The 18,953-nt window shown below is 40.5% G+C and overlaps 1 protein-coding gene across 20 annotated transcripts in view; it reads right to left on the minus strand.

Moving 5' to 3' along the window:
- DMD (dystrophin) overlaps positions 1-18,953 on the minus strand; it is a 3,066,377-nt gene that overhangs the window by 767,028 nt on the left and 2,280,396 nt on the right. For all 20 annotated transcript variants that reach the window (XM_068268325.1, XM_068268327.1, XM_068268324.1 and 17 more), the window contains 2 exons: positions 15,836-15,956; positions 7,901-8,172 (listed from right to left, as the gene is read on the minus strand). In XM_068268325.1, the coding sequence (XP_068124426.1) occupies positions 7,901-8,172; positions 15,836-15,956 (393 nt within the window). The remainder of the gene's footprint in view (positions 1-7,900; positions 8,173-15,835; positions 15,957-18,953) is intronic.

The raw sequence follows: 18,953 nt of genomic DNA on the forward strand, positions 1-18,953 counted from the left end.
GTGGCGTTTTATATATCATTGGAAAGAGGAGAAAGAGAGCTTCAAAATGGTATGCATCTTTCTATAGTTACTGCACTGCTCAAAGTCCCTTTAAAGGGACTCCGAGCAGTGCAGAAACTATGGAAAGATGCATATCATTTTAAAGCTCTCTTTCTCCTCTTTCCAATGATATATAAACCACTGCCCTACGCCTTTTAGTTTTCGCTATTTTTGCAATTGAAATTGCCGCTGCCGCGATTTCAATCGCAAAAATAAAGAAAACTAAAAGGCGTAGAGTGACGATTTAGGTGATGCCAGAAAGAGGAGAAAGAGAGCTTTAAAATGATATCCATCTTTCCATAGTTACTTGTATTACACAGGACGACACTTTCCCCAGTGTCAGCAGCTCCATTCAGCAGAAAAAGTCGGCCTGTGTAATACAATGTAACTATGGAAAGATGGATATCATTTTAAAGCTCTCTTTCTCCTCTTTCTGGTGACACCTAAATCGTTGCCCTACGCCTTTTAGTTTTCTTTACTTTCGCGATTGAAATCGCGGCCGTGGCAATTTCAATCACGAAAATAGCGAAAACTAAAAGGCTTAGGGCAGCAGTTTATATATCATCGGAAAGAGGAGAAAGAGAGCTTTAAAATGATATGCATCTTTCCATAGTTTCTGCACTGCTCGGAGTCCCTTTAAAAACATTCTGAAATTGTAACTGGAAAAAATTATGGTTTATTTTACTTGTTTAGAAATAGGATTGGAACAAAACTGAGTTATGGGGAGGAGCTGGATCCTCATATAACATGGCACCCATGTACAAAAGGAGAATGGGAACAAACTTCCTAGAAGCCCCAACACTGATATAAAAAGACTACATAGGATATACAATTAAATACTATAAAAATATCAGCTTAAGAGGCCTTATTGTGGATGTCTATTGTGTTTCTAATAATGCTAAATGAAACTCTACCAGAGGAGAGCAAATTGTCCAATTTCACTATTAAAAACTGGCGAAAAAATTCTGACAACAATTCTAGCAAATAGGTTAAGACTAACAAACTTAGAAACTAAACACAAACATCAATGGCCTCAATTCACTAAGCTTTATCAAACACTTTATCAAACGTTTGATAATTTACCTCAAGGGTAAAATCTAATTTTCAATTCACTAAGGTGTTATAAATGTATCGAATGTTTTATCGATAAATCATTCAATGAATCTACAACACCTTAGTGAATTCAAAATTAGATTTTACCCTTGAGGTAAATTATCAAACGTTTGATAAAGTGTTTGATAAAGCTTAGTGAATTGAGGCCATATAGTATTCCTGCCAGGTAAGTAAATATCAACTAACCAGAAGATGTTTCCAACCTACAGCCTAAGTTGTCACAGTACTGAAAACTGATTCTTGACAGCGTTATACGCTGTTGAGGCCTGTGATTTTATTGAATGGACATTTTTATTTCAGTGCCTTCAAAAATGTAATTTGTAAGACAACACTTGTAAGTAGGTGCAAATGCTATAAATCTCCGTCCAGTTTAGTGTTATGATTCATGGGATTAAATTAGTAATGTTTCACTTCTATCACTGATTTTCGCTATTGCAAACAAGCCATTGGCTATTACTCTATAGAACTAACTCTTTCAAGAGAATCGAGGTATGACCCAAGTAAGACAAAACAGGATTATTTTCTGATGGAATTATTCTGTTTTTAATAAACCCAAGTTACTTTTTAAAATCAATAATAAATAAAACTTATGGATTTGGATTCTTCTCAAAATTAAAAATCAACAGGAAAAAATAATCCACAGTTAAATATTTATCTAAGGGTGATGTACAGATGGGTCATATGACTTTTACTCCAGTGTTACTGCAGTTCAAAAACCTCATCTTATTTTTTGCAGCATACCACAGGCTAGCTCTAGAGAGAAATATGGCCCTTTCTGGATCTTGCCATGCAGAAAACTTGAATTAAATGAATTATTTTTACAAATATTTCAAGCATGCTGTATGTAGAGTTTGCTTTTAAAGGAAACCTGAAGTGAGAGTTAAATGGAGGCTACCATATTTTTTTCTTTTTTTCAGTCCTGCTGATGATCTTTCTGGCTGCAGTAGTACTATATCATTAAGTCTAGTATGGAGGAAAAAAGATAAACCATTTCCATCCAGAGCCTGTCTGTGATCTCAGTGGTTTCTTAGTTACATTTCTCTAACTAATGAGCCAACTGACGTATGTGCCTAATCAATTTTTTTTTGTAGAGGATTTGAATTCTGAACCAGCGATCTGAGAAAACAGAAGCTGTATAGTCCGGTTTCATACATCAGCAAATTTTGTAAAAACTGTAATAACTGTGATATGCAGGAAACAAATCTGAAAGTTTAACAAAATGTTAGGTTAGGGTGTTATTACAATTCTACATTGACACATGGCAAACATAGCAGTCCCTGACTGTGATAATAACATGTTTAATGTGAATAAGGCTGGTTGAAGCCCTGTGTATGTTCAACATTTTTCAATCAGAATGTGCCTTCTCCAGGTTTTTCTAGTAAATATCCAGTAAGTGCATATCTGATTGGCTGCTGCAGATTTCTTTAGTGCCTGTTTTTTTTTTTTTTTCTACGAAAGCCCACTTAAACCTAATGCTGGGAATACACGGTGCGTTTGTAATGATCCACTCAGCTGTCTGCACAGACAGACAGCTGTTTGACCATTCCTTAAGTCTGAGGGCTGCATGTCTCTGGAACAGAGACCTGTCTTTGGTTTGCAAGTTTCAGACCTGTTCTGCTGCTGAGGAATTTGCATATATTTGTTATGCAGATTGCCTAGCTGCCTCCTTTGAAGGCTGGCAGTATAAATACCATGTTCTCCCAGAATCCTTTGCTGGTCATCCTTAATGGTTTGTTACTGCTAAACACTCCTAGAGTGTCAGCCTTGCCTGTTTGTTAAAGATTATCTTAGAGTAATTCTTGGGACTGTACTAGGCATTCCCTCTAGTGCAGTCGGATTGTATTATCTGTTTTGCCTGTACAGTCTTGTGTAGAGATGTCGCGAACGATTCGCCTGCGAACGGTTCCAGGCGAACTTTGGGGGTTCGCGTTCGCTTGCACCAGGCGAACTTTCGCGGAAGTTCGATTCGCCCCATAAAGCAAAACTTTGACCCTCTACATCACAGTCAGCAGGCACATTATTGCCAAACACACTGCTCTCACTGCTGGAGGCCTGCCCCCCCTCCCTCCTCCAAGCAAGGTCCTTATACCATTTGACTCACTTGTCTGCCTACACTAATTAGTTAAGGGACAGCTGCTTCCCTCCTCCCCTTCTACCCTTCTACCTCCTACTGGAGGGAGGATGGTCTCATCTGCCAGGGAATTCCTGTATTTCAAAAGCCAGCTAACATACCGTGGCTGGGGATTGAACCCAGATATCAGTGTATGGTAGTTAACTAACATATCCATTATACCACCAACACTTCTAGCTGGAGCTAGCTGGAGCTAGCTGAAACTAGCCTAGCATGTACAATTTATGCTCAGTCCAAAAGAAAAATAACATTTATATCATGCTTTTCTCCTGGCAGACTCAAAGCACCAGAGCTGGGGATTGAACCCAGGTATCAGTGTATGGTAGGTAACTAACATATCCATTATACCACCAACACTTCTAGCTGCAGCTAGCCTAGCATGTACAATTTATGCTCAGTCCAAAAGAAAAATAACATTTATATCATGCTTTTCTCCTGGGAGACTCAAAGCACCAGAGCTGGGGATTGAACCCAGGTATCAGTGTATGGTAGGTAACTAACATATCCATTATACCACCAGAGCTGCAGTTGCTGCTGGCTGCTCCATCTGTCTGGAGTGCACTTGCCCTAGTGGTAGTGGCAGTGCCTCCTTCTGTATCTCAGTTTTTGGGGTCTTAACCAGAGCAGCGGTTGCTACTGGTAGCCCCTTCTGTTTATCTGCCTGGATCGCACTTGCCCTAGTGGTAGTGGCAGTGCCTCCTTCTGTATCCCTGACTTAGGGGTGCTAGCCAGAGCAGCGGTTGCTAGTGGCAGCCCCACCTGTCTGTCTGTCTTGTCTGATACGAACGCTTGCTGTAGGCTCGGTGAGGTAACCATTTAGCAAGCATTCGCGTTCTCTATTTCGTGTTTGTGTGTCATTGGTCAGTTAGGGTGGCACGCTTATCACTGGGCACCTAACGCGCGGTGATCGTGCAGAAACGCGTTCGCTGTTGCGAATGAGTGTGGTGTTCGCGTTTAGCTAGCGTTTGTTATTTTCCTTATCTTCTCATTGTTGTTTGCTGTGCCTTTGCTACTCTCGTGCTCTGTTCTGTTCAGCCTTGTGTCACTTCTGGCAATCGCCTCTCTCCTGCGATTGCGTTCCCGCTTTGTTTCTGCGGATGTGTGTTCACCGTCGCTGAGTGGCGACTAGATTGGGGAACACACATTTAGTCTGTCTTTGTGCTCTCTCTCTTAGAGGGCTATCGTGTCCTACTTTGCCTTATCTGTACAATTCCCATCTGACATCTGTGGCCGTGCAGAGGCTGTGCTCGTCTGCACTCCACAGCTCCATCTGCTGGTGGGAATTGCCCTCTACTGGTGCATTGCACCTAACCTGGGTTCTCCAAATTACATGCAAACCATATTGGAAGCTAAAGTTCCTCCTATCTTAATAAATGTTAGCACTTGTCTTGGATGCAGGGCATGCATTTTTTCAGTCTGGCAGAGGCGGTGTATGCCTGTGCGATTAACCATTCAATTGCAACATGTGTTTAGGGATGCGCAGCCTTCCCCCCACCTTTCCTTAACTTTGTAACTATGTAACATGTCAAGTTAGCTGCTCCCAGCCCCTCCTCCTGAGTTTCCTGTTTGCATGATAAGTAGTAGCAGATTTGCAAGAAACTAAAAAAAGATGGAGTGCGCCATAGTGCATTAAACGTTAGGGGACGTTTATCAAGGATTAAAGTTATACTCACAAACAATGCTGTGTAACTCGCATATCAGCAGACAGCCAACCGCTTGTCTCAACAGTGGAGGGTGATGCGCTGTGGCCAGCAGCGCGGGTCCCGATGGCCTGGGTTCCGTCTCACTGGGAGGTAGGCGTGGCTGAGGTTCAGCAAGCGTATGATGTCATTACGCGTTTCGGTGCACAGCGCCTTCGTCAGATGACGTCTTACGCTCTGGGGGCACACATATAGTGTCTCCCTGCTCAGTCGTCATGGCGACGGGGAGGCGTAAAAAAACTTTATTATACAGAAGAACAGGGGGACAATGCGGAAATATGGACGCGACAAAAATTTTGAATTTAAAAATAAAAACATCGCCAGCACATCATCCTCCACAACTGTATTCAATCAATATAAAATCAACATTACATGATTAAAAACAAGCTAAACAATACATGTAAAATCAAGTAGCAGATTTGCATATGATTTGCATCTGAATTGAATGCGAAGTGTGCCGAAAATCTATTTAGGTGCTTCACACTGAGCTGGTGGTCATTTCAGATGCAGCCTTAGTGGTATGCGCTGGCGTTCTGCTCGCTGTTCTCCAAATTACACGTTTGTGAAGGATTTCCGCTGTGTCAGCGTGCATCATGTGCGCTGACCATGGAGATTGAAACCCGCAAATGTTACAGCGTTTTTGCGGCTCAATTCTGCCGCCCAATCGATTCCCCACTCGATTCCGCGGTCAATTCGCTTCTCTTCTGCTCGTTCTCCTTATCTTTTTCCATTGTCCCCATGCGTAATCGAGCGCGGAATCGATCGGGAGGGTGATCGGACATGTCGGAAGTGATCAATCGAGCCATCTAAATGGCTCAATCGAGCGGAAAAAACGTACCGTGTATTCCCAGCATAAAACTGATTGAGGGAAATTATGCGTGAGATTATAAGTGAATATAACCAGTGTATAGAGGAAACATTTTGTATAGAATACCTTTATCATAGGCAAAATGTGCTTGAAAATACAGCTTGCTCCCTGCCCTGTCTGAATTTAGATGGTGGGCAGGTCCATCAGAGGTGACCTTTTGACACTCAAAACAGAAAGAACAATTGAGGTCAGACTTTATTTGCCACTTTTATAATAGAACTCACAGCAGGATTTGGACAAGCACCATCATATTGTAAGCAGTTTTACCAAAGACAAGTTCAAAATAAAGTGGCTGCACCTGTGACCTATACTATGTATAAACCAAAACAAAAGACCAAGATGTCTAAATACTGCACCAGACCACAGAATCATTTTCAATAAAAATCAAGTATATACTGTATATAACAAAATGCAATAACAAAAAAGGAAAGCGCTGAACAGGAAGTGAGTTGGATAAGACTGAGAGGTATATTTAGTCCAAAATTCAAAGCTCTGCTCCCAGCAATTGTATAATATAACAAAAAAAGTCCAACAATTAGGGTTTATTGGAATTGACACAGTTTTGCTGGTTAAATAAGTATAACATTTATTCTTTTAATCTATGCAAATTGCAAAGTTATATGCAAGTTTCACATGCACAGATCCCAGACAATGGCCAAGACCGAGAGTTGCTGGGGAAAGTGAAAAGCTTAGGCTGAAGGCACGGTGCAACAATAAGAAGGTAAAGGTGCATACACACGCACTACAAAATGCAACGACGGGTCCGCCGGAGCCTCCCGCTGGGCGGTCTTTAGCCGACAGTATGCGCGTGTGTACTCGCTGTTGGCTGACTGATAAGGCTGTTTCGGAACAATCCGCTGAGTGGATCGTTCAGAAACAGCCTTATCAGTCCGCCGACAGTGCGTACACTCGCGCATACTGTCGGCTAAAGACCACCTAGCGGGAGGGTCCGGCGGACCCGTCGTTGCATTTAGTAGTGCGTGTGTACACACCTTAAGAGGCTTACTATAGGAGGAGCCATGACCGAACATCAGATCCCATTGTCTCTTAACACATGTGGCCATAAAACGGCTTCATCAGAGGTTGATTAACCCCAACTAATCTTTACCTCTGATGAAGCTGTTTCACAGTGACATGCCTTAGGTGACAGTGGAGCTTGGTGTTTGGTAAACAGCTCTGAGGGGAATATGGATGGTATATGGATGGTAGATATTTTTCAAGCCATATTGCTATAAATGACATGGCTCATATAGGCCATGGAAACAGAAAATATGGGTACTTGCAGTAAATGGACAATTTGCATGCCACCGTTGGTACTAACGTTAATTAGCTACAACCAAGCACCCAAGCAGCGCCCAGTAAAATGTGTGGTAAAATATTATTGTTTATCTTTTATATTATTGTTTATGAAGCAATTTACGCAATTTGGTAAGAGGAAATTTGGCTACCTGATAAATAGCGTGCGCTAGGACCTTACACTATGCAAATTGCAGCTACAAATAGCAAACTCAAAGCGGGCAGCCCCGGGACTCAATTCCCACCTATAAATGATATTTGTATGGGCACCTAAGGCAGTGCCCAAAATGTTGCAGTGCCCTGGTATTTTCTGTGTTTTTTTTTGCAGAAGTTTTGCAACAAGGGGGAAGCGTGTGGGTTAACTGAGGCATAAGGAATGGGGTGTGCAGCGGGAGAGACAGGATGGTTAAACCATTTAAGTAATCACCATAATATACAAAATCCAGCTACTGAACAACACTTTACTGTTGGTTGTCGCTGGTATTACAGTTGGTATAGCAGTAATGTTTTTTCATAGCTATTCCTTCCTAATAAATACACACACAAAAATTAAAAAACCTATCACTAAAGTGCAATATATTAAAACAGTTAGTTAATTTTACATTTGAGATGACAATGTAATTACATTATTTTAAAGGCATTTAATTGTAAATTACAACATCTGAAATCATCACAATGCCAAGTGTTGTGATGGCTGTACAATAATATTCAGATGTCTTAGTACTATATTCTGCAGCAAGTAAAAACACTGACCTTGATTTTTCCTATGTGATCTTGAAGAGAGTCAATCAGCAAATCTCCCACTGGCTGCCAGGATCCTTTCATGGCCTCTGCTTGATGCAGTTTATGGTCCAGTTCATCCATTGCATCCTGGAGCTCCTGCAGTCTTTCAAGTGCATCATCTAATTTCTTCTGCCACTCAACAGAGCGCATATTCAACCTGTCCCACTCAGTTCTTACATCATCAACCTGCTTTTGCAGCATCCTGCTGATATTCCTGGATGTCTCTTCTTCAGCATGATGGTCTGCAATGTCAAACATGGTTTATTAGCAGAAAGATTTTTATTTGTATTAGCCTGCATGGCAAATGACAGGCCATCACAGAATGAATGGCTGCTAAGCTCACATCATAGCTCACCAATACTAGGACCCAGTTAGCAATCAAATTAAATGTGCACTGTTCACAGATAATGTTTCTGACCATGACATCATTTTCAAACAACACCGTATATACTGCAAATATAGGAGACTTCTGGGCATAACTATACAAATTGGGCTAGTAAGAGACCTTTTTCAGTATTGCAACTTTTACCAAGCAGGAAAAGAAATGGCGGGGCACTATCAGATGGAAATGCTTTGTTCAGAATTTGCGTAAAAGCAGAACAGAACATTATGGACTGTTTTGTGAAAAAGTGGTAATCACTAGCTCTGTGTGTACCAGCCAACATACTTAGCTAATTATTATCATATGTACAATTTATATGTCTGGTTTTGTTTTTTTCATTTTGATGGCCATTTTTGTGAAGCTAACATAAGACCAACACGGACCAGTTCCACGCTCACTGCCTTTTTTCATGGAGAGAAATGCTTGGCTGGTGTAAGTGTGAATGATCTTACACTAGCTGTGCTCTACCACTACTCCAGGCACAAATGTTTCCCTATTCCTGTATAGGTGCTTAGTGAAAGAACTTGTTTGTATCTCTGTAGAAGCACCTTCATTACTTTATGTCAGATACTTTAATCATTTGGCCTGGAATCCAGCCACGGGCCACTTACTACATCACAGACTGTTATTGCTATAGGCTTGTAAGCACAGAAGCAAATAATACAGCTATTATTATAGGCTGCAATGTTCTCAAAGTACCCCCATGAAATTTGAACATTCATATGATGCAATATAAACAGAAGTAGAGCCCCCCCCCCCCCCCCACACACACACACGCACACACATACACACACACACACACACACACACACACACACACACACACACACACACACACACACACACACACACACACACACACACCAGCCTGTTATGAAATTGGCTTCTATCACAGTACTAGTGACCTAAGCCCGTTTGAAAACAGGCTTTAGTTCTGTCACCACTGCCACAGTGCACACCCGCCCACCGCACGCATGCGCACCTGCCTGCTGCATGCGCGCATGGACACTCGCCCGCCCCCTGCGTCCTGTCCCAATGACTGTGTTAGTGCAGGACATACGCAGTAGCGCAAAAGCACTGATATAGGGACATGGGACGTAGGGACACTTGTATTTTATTAGGTAGGATAGGGATGAGCAAGCGGAAATCTAAGATCAATTTCATGGCGAATCTAGTCTTTCTTGTTTTCCAAAGTTTTTCACAAGAAAGGCCCAGTGATTCATCATTTTTTTTTTTTTCACAGAATGATCATGAGAAAAATGTGAGAAATGTATGCTGCAGGGAGAGATAGCTGAAAGTTATGTCTACATTACCAACTTAGAGGGGCGCATTTTGTGGTTTGCAGGATTGTTATAGATTTACATAGGCTAGAACTGTGTGTGCTTAGCTACAAGTTTAAGCAACGCGCATGTTGTCCTCCAGCTCGTTTGCTAGCTATACACTGTACATACTACATAGTACTGTAAAAAGAACTGTCATCCATAGAATTCCTTGGACTTGATTCACTAAACCGTGAGTCACATACCTTATCTAAGATATCACACCTTATCAAAGATATCACTCCTTATCAAAGTTAATACACCTTATCAGAGTAGCATAGCGAGTGCTACAAACTTATGCCTGCTAATTGGCAATGGCACTCATCCAGCCCTGAGCCCCTGTGGGTTTGTAGCGCTCACTATGCTGCTCTGATAAGGCATGTTAACTTTGATAAGGTGTGATATCTTTGATAAGGTGTGATATTTAAGTTATCACGTTTTAGTGAATCAAGCCCCTTGAGTGCTGACTACTGTGTAACTTACAGTAGATAGAATTGTGAGTACAAATTACACTACACTACGGCAGGGTCACATTAACCCTTGACTGTATTGTACTGCCAACATAGAGAACTTTCATTCCTATAAGTTACTGTATGCTGCTTTAGTACATATTTATTTACTGTGCAAGTCCAACATGGCAGTTATGTTATACTATGTCCATTGCCTACTTCAATCAAAAGTGCCTTAATTTCATTCCCTTTTTACATTTTCCCTCAGGGTGAATGTTACATATTGTGGCTTTTTGCATTCTACAGATTAGATAACTATGGGGGCATACATTGTTAACAAGGGGTGTCAGACAGAGAGGTAGCACTAGATTATACAATATACAACATATCACAATGTTATACAGTACATGCAAACAGGGTATAGGATGCATGATCATGCAATGTTACAGAGATCCAGCAATTCAAGTCTGACTTAGTCCACGGGCAGGGAGTCGTGGGGTCGCAAGATGAAGAACGCATTGTGGCCAGCTGGTTGCAAAATGCATTGGGGACCATAATAACTTTGCTACATGGCCCTTGACCCTCCATCTAAAATAAAAATGTTTCTAGTAAGACCTTCACCTATACCAGAGACAGACAACACATTACAGTCTATGCCCTGCTTTGGTAGGAGTTACATCAGGCCACTTTCAGAGGGAGAGCTACACTACGGTGTTGTCAGGCAGTTAAGCATCTTGTCTGCCGGCCATGAGCGCCATTTGTGTGCAATTAAAATACAGCATTTGTAACTCCACGTCTGTCACCTTCTGAGTGTGGCAATTCTTGGGGATTCCCACCTCTTCACTGCCCATACTAAGTACTAGCAAGCTCCTGGCTGGTGCACAGAAGCAGTTGACAGACATTGACAGACATTGAGTTCATCGCCTTCAACCTCCTATATGAAAGAGTCCTAAAGGTTCCCAAAATAAATGTTTCTAATGCTATGGGTGCTTATACAATACTTTGTAGCCACTGACTCTTGGGTGCTGCATGCCTTGGGGCTACAGATCAGCTGCCCAGTCTGCTATGGCTATGGTACCATACTTGACTTAAACATATCAACACTTTGCTAGTAAATAATATTTCTGCAAAAACATCCACAAGAAAAAAACCTTCAATTCCTGCTGCTAGTCTCTTAAAACTAGTTTTGACACAAATAGGCTGTCTTTGTCTTCAGCTGTAAGGGGCATATCATCACAGTACAAGAATATGCCTCTTTTTTTAATGAAAGTACAAAATGTAACAGTCATCTATGAGCACATTTTATTTTCAACACCGTATCCTATAATTATGACCATATTGATCCAAAGCCAAAAATACGAAGCATCTCAAGGGAAAATTCTCACTCAGAGGTCCTAAAAGATTTGTTTGTGTTTCACGTTCTAACCTATATATTAGCTATAATTTTCTTTTAATAATATTATGATGGTATTTTGAGCCCTGCAGAGACATTCTAACCCTTTATTAGGGTGTGCAGAAAATGTTCTCTTACTTTGTGAGCCACAGGCCACACACAGATAAAACAGATTGGCATGTTGTTAATTATTAGTTGTGACATAATGGATACATAATGGATGGGTGGTAATCACTGTGTGAAGCAATTCATATTGCATGAAGGCAGAAAGTTTCAGAACATATGCTAGAAAACATTTTGAGATGCTGGCATATTGCTGTTAAGCACCTGCCAAGTACTGTGTTGTGCATTTATGCTTTTTCATTTTTTTTGCTTTCCAGAAATCATTGGTGTCAACAATTAATTATATCTTGTTGGCAGTATGTGAGCAAAGTCAGCCCTCCTAAGCACCATAAAATGCATTGTGGGAAAGGGAGAGTTTGCTGTCATAAGGATTTGAACAACTGCTCAGACTGAGAAATTAGAAGCAGGGAAACCTGAAAAGCAGAAAAGAAGTGCCATAATCGTATGCATACATGAAAAGGTTTAAAAATAACTGAGAAGCTCCAAATAAACAAATTTTAGCTTGTCACTTTTCCAGCAGTTTGAAGAATGAAAGCTCATGAATGATTGATCACGTTGGTGATGATGCCCAGAACAACTACATTTTTACAGGTCCTTTACAGCACAGCCTATGTGTCAGACTGTATTAAGTCCATGCATGGCCATAGGAAACACTAATTACTGCAACATATTTCTGAAGTTGCAACTTAAACTGCATGAATTAACAGAGACACAGTCCAAACTACTATAAGCATTTATGCAGATAGCTGCTAAATAAAGTCACACAAATGAAAACATAACACACTGTCAAAGAATTATGTAGATAGCTGTGACTTCCTAGATACTCAAATCATATTACCTGTTCAGCTTATTTCACTCTGTCTGTTTATACTGTATCATAAGCCCTCCTCTCATGTTCAGTCTAGCCGAATAGCCTATTATGACCCAGAATATTCTCCTCCGTTACGTCTTTACAAAACTGTGAAGATTACTATACAGAGCACCAGGCAGGCTGTGGTCAGTTGAAACTGCAAAGGAGACTAACCTAACCACCCCGATCTGTTCCTTACTGAAGATCTGGCTTGCATGTACATTTAATGCAATGTAGAAAGGAAGGTAGATTCGCTTCACTGGTGTAATAAAAGTCTGATTTTTATTGAAAAATAAATATGCTGGACATGCAGATTAGCTCACGTGTATCGGAGCCTCACAATCGCTCATCAGTCATAGCTAAAATAGCTTGCACAGGAGCCCACAATGTATACATATGCAACTCCACCCAAAATGGGCGGGCTTAACGACATGGTATGCAAATACAAAAACAAAGACTTCTCCTTAAAGGCATAAGGCATGTTTCCTGATGATTTTTACTAGCCCATTCCAAGCTGTATACAACTTCCATTACATTTGCAAGCAAGGCAGAAATGCTAGCTTTTCATAGACAGTCTCTAATGATAAATGCAGTGTTTATAGTTACTGAATATTTTATTTATCCTGAAAACCTTTGACATGAAAAGGAATGTCGCTTAGTAGGATAGAGACATGATGGTCTTGTGAACACATAACTAATGATGTAGTGAATTAACTGATGTCTTGGTTTCTGCTACAGATATTGCCTTTGCTAAGGTGACCAGTAAGTCTAGTTTACAAAGACATCTCCGGAGATCTCTAGAAGTCTCTTATGGGGATACCATCAATGCCTGTGTCTTACTAAAACATAGTGGGGTTGCAGAAGGTTAGTAAATTAGCAGTTGCGTGATTGCAGACAGAAGGGATGAAGAGACTTGGCCATTTTTGCTCCACTAGCATGTTTGCAAAAAATGTAAATATTCATGAAGATGAATAAAATGCATTGAAGTCATTGGCATTTAAGAAATACTATTCTCATGGAATTGTCCATTTTCAAGAAATAAACTATTTTCATGAACATTTTCAGCATGCAAAACCTGAATGCATTCTGAGGAAACCATGATTTTTTTGCACAGCCTTTCACAGTGCAAACTTGTTCAAGCAAACAAAGTATTTAAGTTAAAAACAAGGAACACCAAGAGCCCCAATAGTGTAATATGTACTGGTAAATGGTTACTAGATAGAGTAAATATTAATACTCACAAACCAGGGTTACCATTAGGCAACCACTGTAAAGGCAGGTGGGGAGATTTTCCTGACCCCACTCAGGAATAAGAAGTCGCTCTCTGTAGATGAGAAAAAGGGGGTTCAACCCACCACCCAGGGTGGACTTAATATTATGCAGGAGAACAGAGGCGCCAAAAGGATAAAAGGAAGCTAAATGAGCTTAAAAACCAAATTCTTGGTAAATAGAGGAGGTAGTGGTGTCTGTGAGGTGCCTGGCTCTTCTACTGACCACATATGCTATTGCTCCGTTGTTATTGCCTGATGAAGCGGTATCAAACCTGCAAAACGCGTTGCATATTTGGAGTTCATAAATAAAATATATTGACTGTGTTTACTACAGCCGTTGTGTGTCTACTTGGAGGAGGTAAGTCCACCACTACCTCCTCTATTTACCAAGAATTTGGTTTTTAAGCTCATTTAGCTTCCTTTTATCCTTTTGGCGCCTCTGTTCTCCTGCATAAAGTATTTAAGTTGTGTATGTTGTACCATGGTGAGCAAAAACATTTCTCCATAAGGACATTTTCATCTAACCAGGCAGGCGGCATAATTAAAAATCATGCCCGCCCCTCAGCAAAACTTTGAAGGACCCTCAACTGTTCATCCTCTTTCCCTTGCCTTTTCCTGGTAACCCTCACAGACTGGGGGCACATTGTAAGGGTCATAAAAATGTGTGGACATCATAATCTTCACACCCATACCAAGTTTAATCACAAAAACACCTGATCTGAAGGATGGACCCCTTTATCGGAGGCAGCGAAGTTGGTGCCCCCTTACAGCTTTGGGATCCACTGCAGTCCCAGGGGCTGCTCTCCTGTAGTTATTCCGCTGAGACCAGAAATTAAAATTCGTAAGGGCTAATCAGAATTTGTAACTGTTGATCAATTAACTGCACTTAGAGATGAATGAGATCAATTTTGCGAAAAGCAAAATTGTCTCAGTGCATGCATGGTGGTGTGGCCGGTGGCAGAAGGGGTTAGGTTACCTAGGCTGCCACCTCTTGCTGTTGTGCACCACACTGCTCACCTTTCCATCCATCTTTTATACTGGAACTAATCCTGTGAAGGTGGAAGTGTTGGAAAGATGCAGAGTGTCGTGGAGCAAAGTGGGTGAGAGGTCCCCCCCCCCCCGCCCACACACACACACACACACACACACACACACACACACACACACACACGATACGGGAACTTTTCACATTTTTCAAAAGTGATCTTGCTTAAACTCTTAAACCTACTGGCAGCTAATCATTCCATGTACATTCCTGCTATAGAAAACTGCACGCAGAACAAACTAGTAACTAATGCTGCATGCAACTGCAATCACACAATCACAAACTCAGAGACCTCACAGCAGCCCTGGCTATGATTTTATATCACCCAGGGAAGAGTTGAAAAACCTAATCACCAATGAACAGGCAGGTTTTAATGCATACAGCCCAGATGTGCTGGATCATCTGTGATGCTTCAGGATCCTTACTGATGCCTTAGTAAATCAAACTCAGTGACTGCTGTAGAAAAAACACTCTGGCTAATATGAATGGAATTTTAAAACTGATTTGGTTTCTTCATCTGTGTCTGTAGCAAGAAGGGTGCTTTACGTATATTAGGTTAAACATACAGTATTTATGAGAAAAAAAGAAAATTCCTGTAAGGTAGGTATGTTGCATGACATCAGAAACATATTTTCTATTTGTAAATATGCTGGAAGCCATCTCAAATGACAATTCTTCAAATCATTGGCATTCCACTTGTATCCGTTATTGCAATGTGGCGTGCTGGGTGATGCAATTCACATCTCAGTGTTTTGTTATGATGTGTAAAATAGAAACAGTCAAACCTCTGAAGCATTCCTCCTAGTGATTTAATTAGATGATGGAATAAATTGAATAAAGAATTTAAATTTGAAGGCTAACGGTAAATGGGAAACATGCCCTACATTGGTAAGCAGGCGGATGCTAAGTGGATTCTAATCTGGAGAACCGCATTAATGCATGGTTGGTTGGCTGAAGACTTTTAAGTTGACTCTTTGCATTTAGAGATAGCGTTTGTGAAAATTCATGAAACTCTAAGACATGATGATCCCTTTGTCAATATGTGATTACAGGGTTATGTTCAATTCTATTACCTCTTGGCTCATGGTACATCTTCTCCAGTCCCTCAAAAGGATGATCAGCGAGGAATATTCGCACGGTATCAAGCGCACTCATGATAACAGGTTCCTTGGCTTTTAACTCCCTCTTAAAGGCCTGGAAGTTAGAAAAAAAATAAGTACAAATGGATTTTCTTCAATGTGCAACCCTTCATAAGGAAACGGAAAATCTAAACACTGAACACAGCACTATACAAGAGTTCTTAATGCCACTAGTAAAGACAGCAATGGAAGAAAGTGTGCAAACACTTCAGATATAAACCGATTCATCCACAGCACCACTGATCAGGCTACTGTACAGTATAGATTCATGTTACCCTCGCAAAAGAAAATGTAGCCTCAAACCTAGTTATCTGATTTCTGATGGCTAATATTTTTTGTCTACATGGTTGTTGTTATCATTAGTACTTTTATTAGTTTAAAGGTGGCCACTAACGGTCCAATTTCTAGCGAAAAATCGTTCGAGCGATCAGAATTTCTGATCGCTCGAACGATTTTTCGCTAGAAATTGGACCGTTAGTGGCCAGCTTTATGTATCACAAACTTGTCTGCGAGAACTAAACAGCCTAAATGATTACATGATATTCTAATGGACAAAGAAAAAACCTTCCATTTAAATGAAGCGTCCTGATTTCCTTGTTCTGCAATCTATTTTTCTCTTTTAGAAGTAATTTTATTTTGCGGTGAAAGGAGATAAATCCCAGTTTGTTATAAGAAAGGGAAAAAATGCAGGCCAGGCAAATATAAGTGAGATGGTGATTAAAGTTTACTGTATACACTGCAATTTTCCCTCTTGTTTCTGTGTACAGCTGCTGAGAAAGGCCGAACCTTAGTAACATTTTTGAAATGCAGCAAAATCTATGGTGGGATATACTCTACTGATTATGCAGAGTTTCTCTGAAGCCATCCTTTCTGTTGACATGACAAATAGAAGTATTTCAGGCAAATCTCCCAAGTAACTTATGCAACTCCAGCATTGATTTTGTCTACTAAAATGGGTCATGTAATCCCTTTCATTTCTTTTCTTCAGGAGAAAGCACGCAAGCAAACAGACAGAACCAATCCTAGATTACAGATTTATCAGATCTGCTACATTCAGATTAGTCATAACTGACTACTCTCCTCACCAAATCCTAGCTCCCCGCTATAGGATTACAAATGTCGGCTTGGCGGGTTCTCATATTCAAGAATGGTTAAAGTGTATTTAAAAGGATGAGTCGCGGAAGGATCCTTCCTGTAAAATAATCTATGTGGAGCATCAGTGAATGCTTGAAAATACAGTAAAGTATGGTTATCTATATGCTTCATCTGCTCCTCTGTGCCTCCTTCGTGGCCCATCTGTTCCCTCTGCAGCTCCTATATGCCGCATGTGCTTTCTTTGCCAATTTTGTGCGCCCCCTGCTTCCCCTATGTCTTCCTTCTATGTCTCCATGTGCCTCTTATGTGCTCCATGTGCTTTATCTGCCCCTTCTATATGTCTCCTGTGCCCCATGTGCCTAGTCTGTCCCCTGTGTGCTGCTATGTACCTCACGGGCCATCTCTGCCAACCTCTGTGTGTCTCCAGTGCCCTATATGCTTCATCTGTCCCATGTGCTTTCTCTGCCCCCTATGTGTCTTCATGTGTTTTATCTGCCCCTTTTGTGTGCCTCCTGAAGATTCATTGCTCATATTTGTTCACTTCCCCTTTGCCTTATGAACTCAGTGTGTTCCAATTTGTGTGCCTCCCGTACCCCATTTTTTTTACCTAATTGTGTACCCATTTAGGCCAGTAGTTCCTCCTCTGCTAATCTCCATAAGGTACAGTTAAAGTTAATACTTACCAAGGGACTGTCCCATGTAGCTTTTCTCAGCTTCCTGCAATGTCACCTTCCCTTCTTGCTGAATTAACCCTTTGCACACTCTCATGCAAACACCCTCTGCAGTCCAACCATCAAGGAACAATTATAATCCCAAAAGCAGAGGTCTTAGTTAAAACAAATACATTATTTAGCACCAGGTATACACTATCTTGAATTTGCATGTGCCCTAACTCTGGTCCTATAACATGTAAGCATACAGTGCACTTTTTTTTTTTTTTTACAAACTAAGACCTCTGCGTTTAACTTAGTTGTTAGCATAGTGGTAATTTCTTGATTGTTGGTCTGCAGTGAGCATTTGCAGGAAAGTGTGTAAAGGGTTAATTGATTTTGATGTTTGATTGGCCATATCCCCTTTAGCACCTCCATTTTACCTTACTTAAATGTCCTTGCTTGAGGAGATGAGCCTGGATTCTATATTTTAATTGCTATTAGCTAGCATGTTCATATTATCTAAAGTTTGGTTGAGTCCCAGATCATTTTTATTAGCTTTTGGATATGTGGCCTATCTGGGAACTTATTTCTTCCCAGTCTGACTCTCTTTGGCTTTATTATTATTATTATTATTATTTAGTATTTATACAGCGCCAACATGTGTAAAAGGTATATATTCTTCTCATAAACTATCCATCAGAGGAGCTCACAATTTATTCCTTACCATAGTCAAATGCCCATCGCTGTCTAGAGTCAATTTAGGGGAAAGCCAATTAACATATCTGTATGTTTTAGGCTGTTGGAGGAAGCCATAGTGCCCAGAGGAAACCCACACTGACAAGGGCAGAACATACAAACTCTTTGCAGATAGTGCTCTGGCTGGGAATCAAACTGGGGACGCAGCACAGGAAATTATATGTATCAATATTGGAGATGTTATATTCACTTACTACTGACTATTATTTTTTTTATGAGCCATAAAAATTGGATTTAGGATTAGATAAAGGCTACTGTTGGGCTTTGGGATCTTAGTATTATTGTGAGCTTGCATTTGTCTCAGCTCCAAACATTAACTTACCTTTTATAAAAATTCCTTATACTTACATTATGCTTCATTAAGCCTAACTATACCCCTACATTATATCCCAAAATATAAACTTTCATGAACCTGAAACTATAAATAGGCAATTACTCACATATTTAATTAGTTTTTGTTTTTATTCCAACCAAATAGATTCTTTGCATATATATTAGTTGCCTGTGTTATTAAACTTTTAGTTTTACCAGCATACTTTTTGCATTAG

The sequence above is a fragment of the Hyperolius riggenbachi genome, chromosome 2 (genome assembly GCF_040937935.1).
Source record: "Hyperolius riggenbachi isolate aHypRig1 chromosome 2, aHypRig1.pri, whole genome shotgun sequence".
NCBI classification, from domain to species: domain Eukaryota; kingdom Metazoa; phylum Chordata; class Amphibia; order Anura; family Hyperoliidae; genus Hyperolius; species Hyperolius riggenbachi.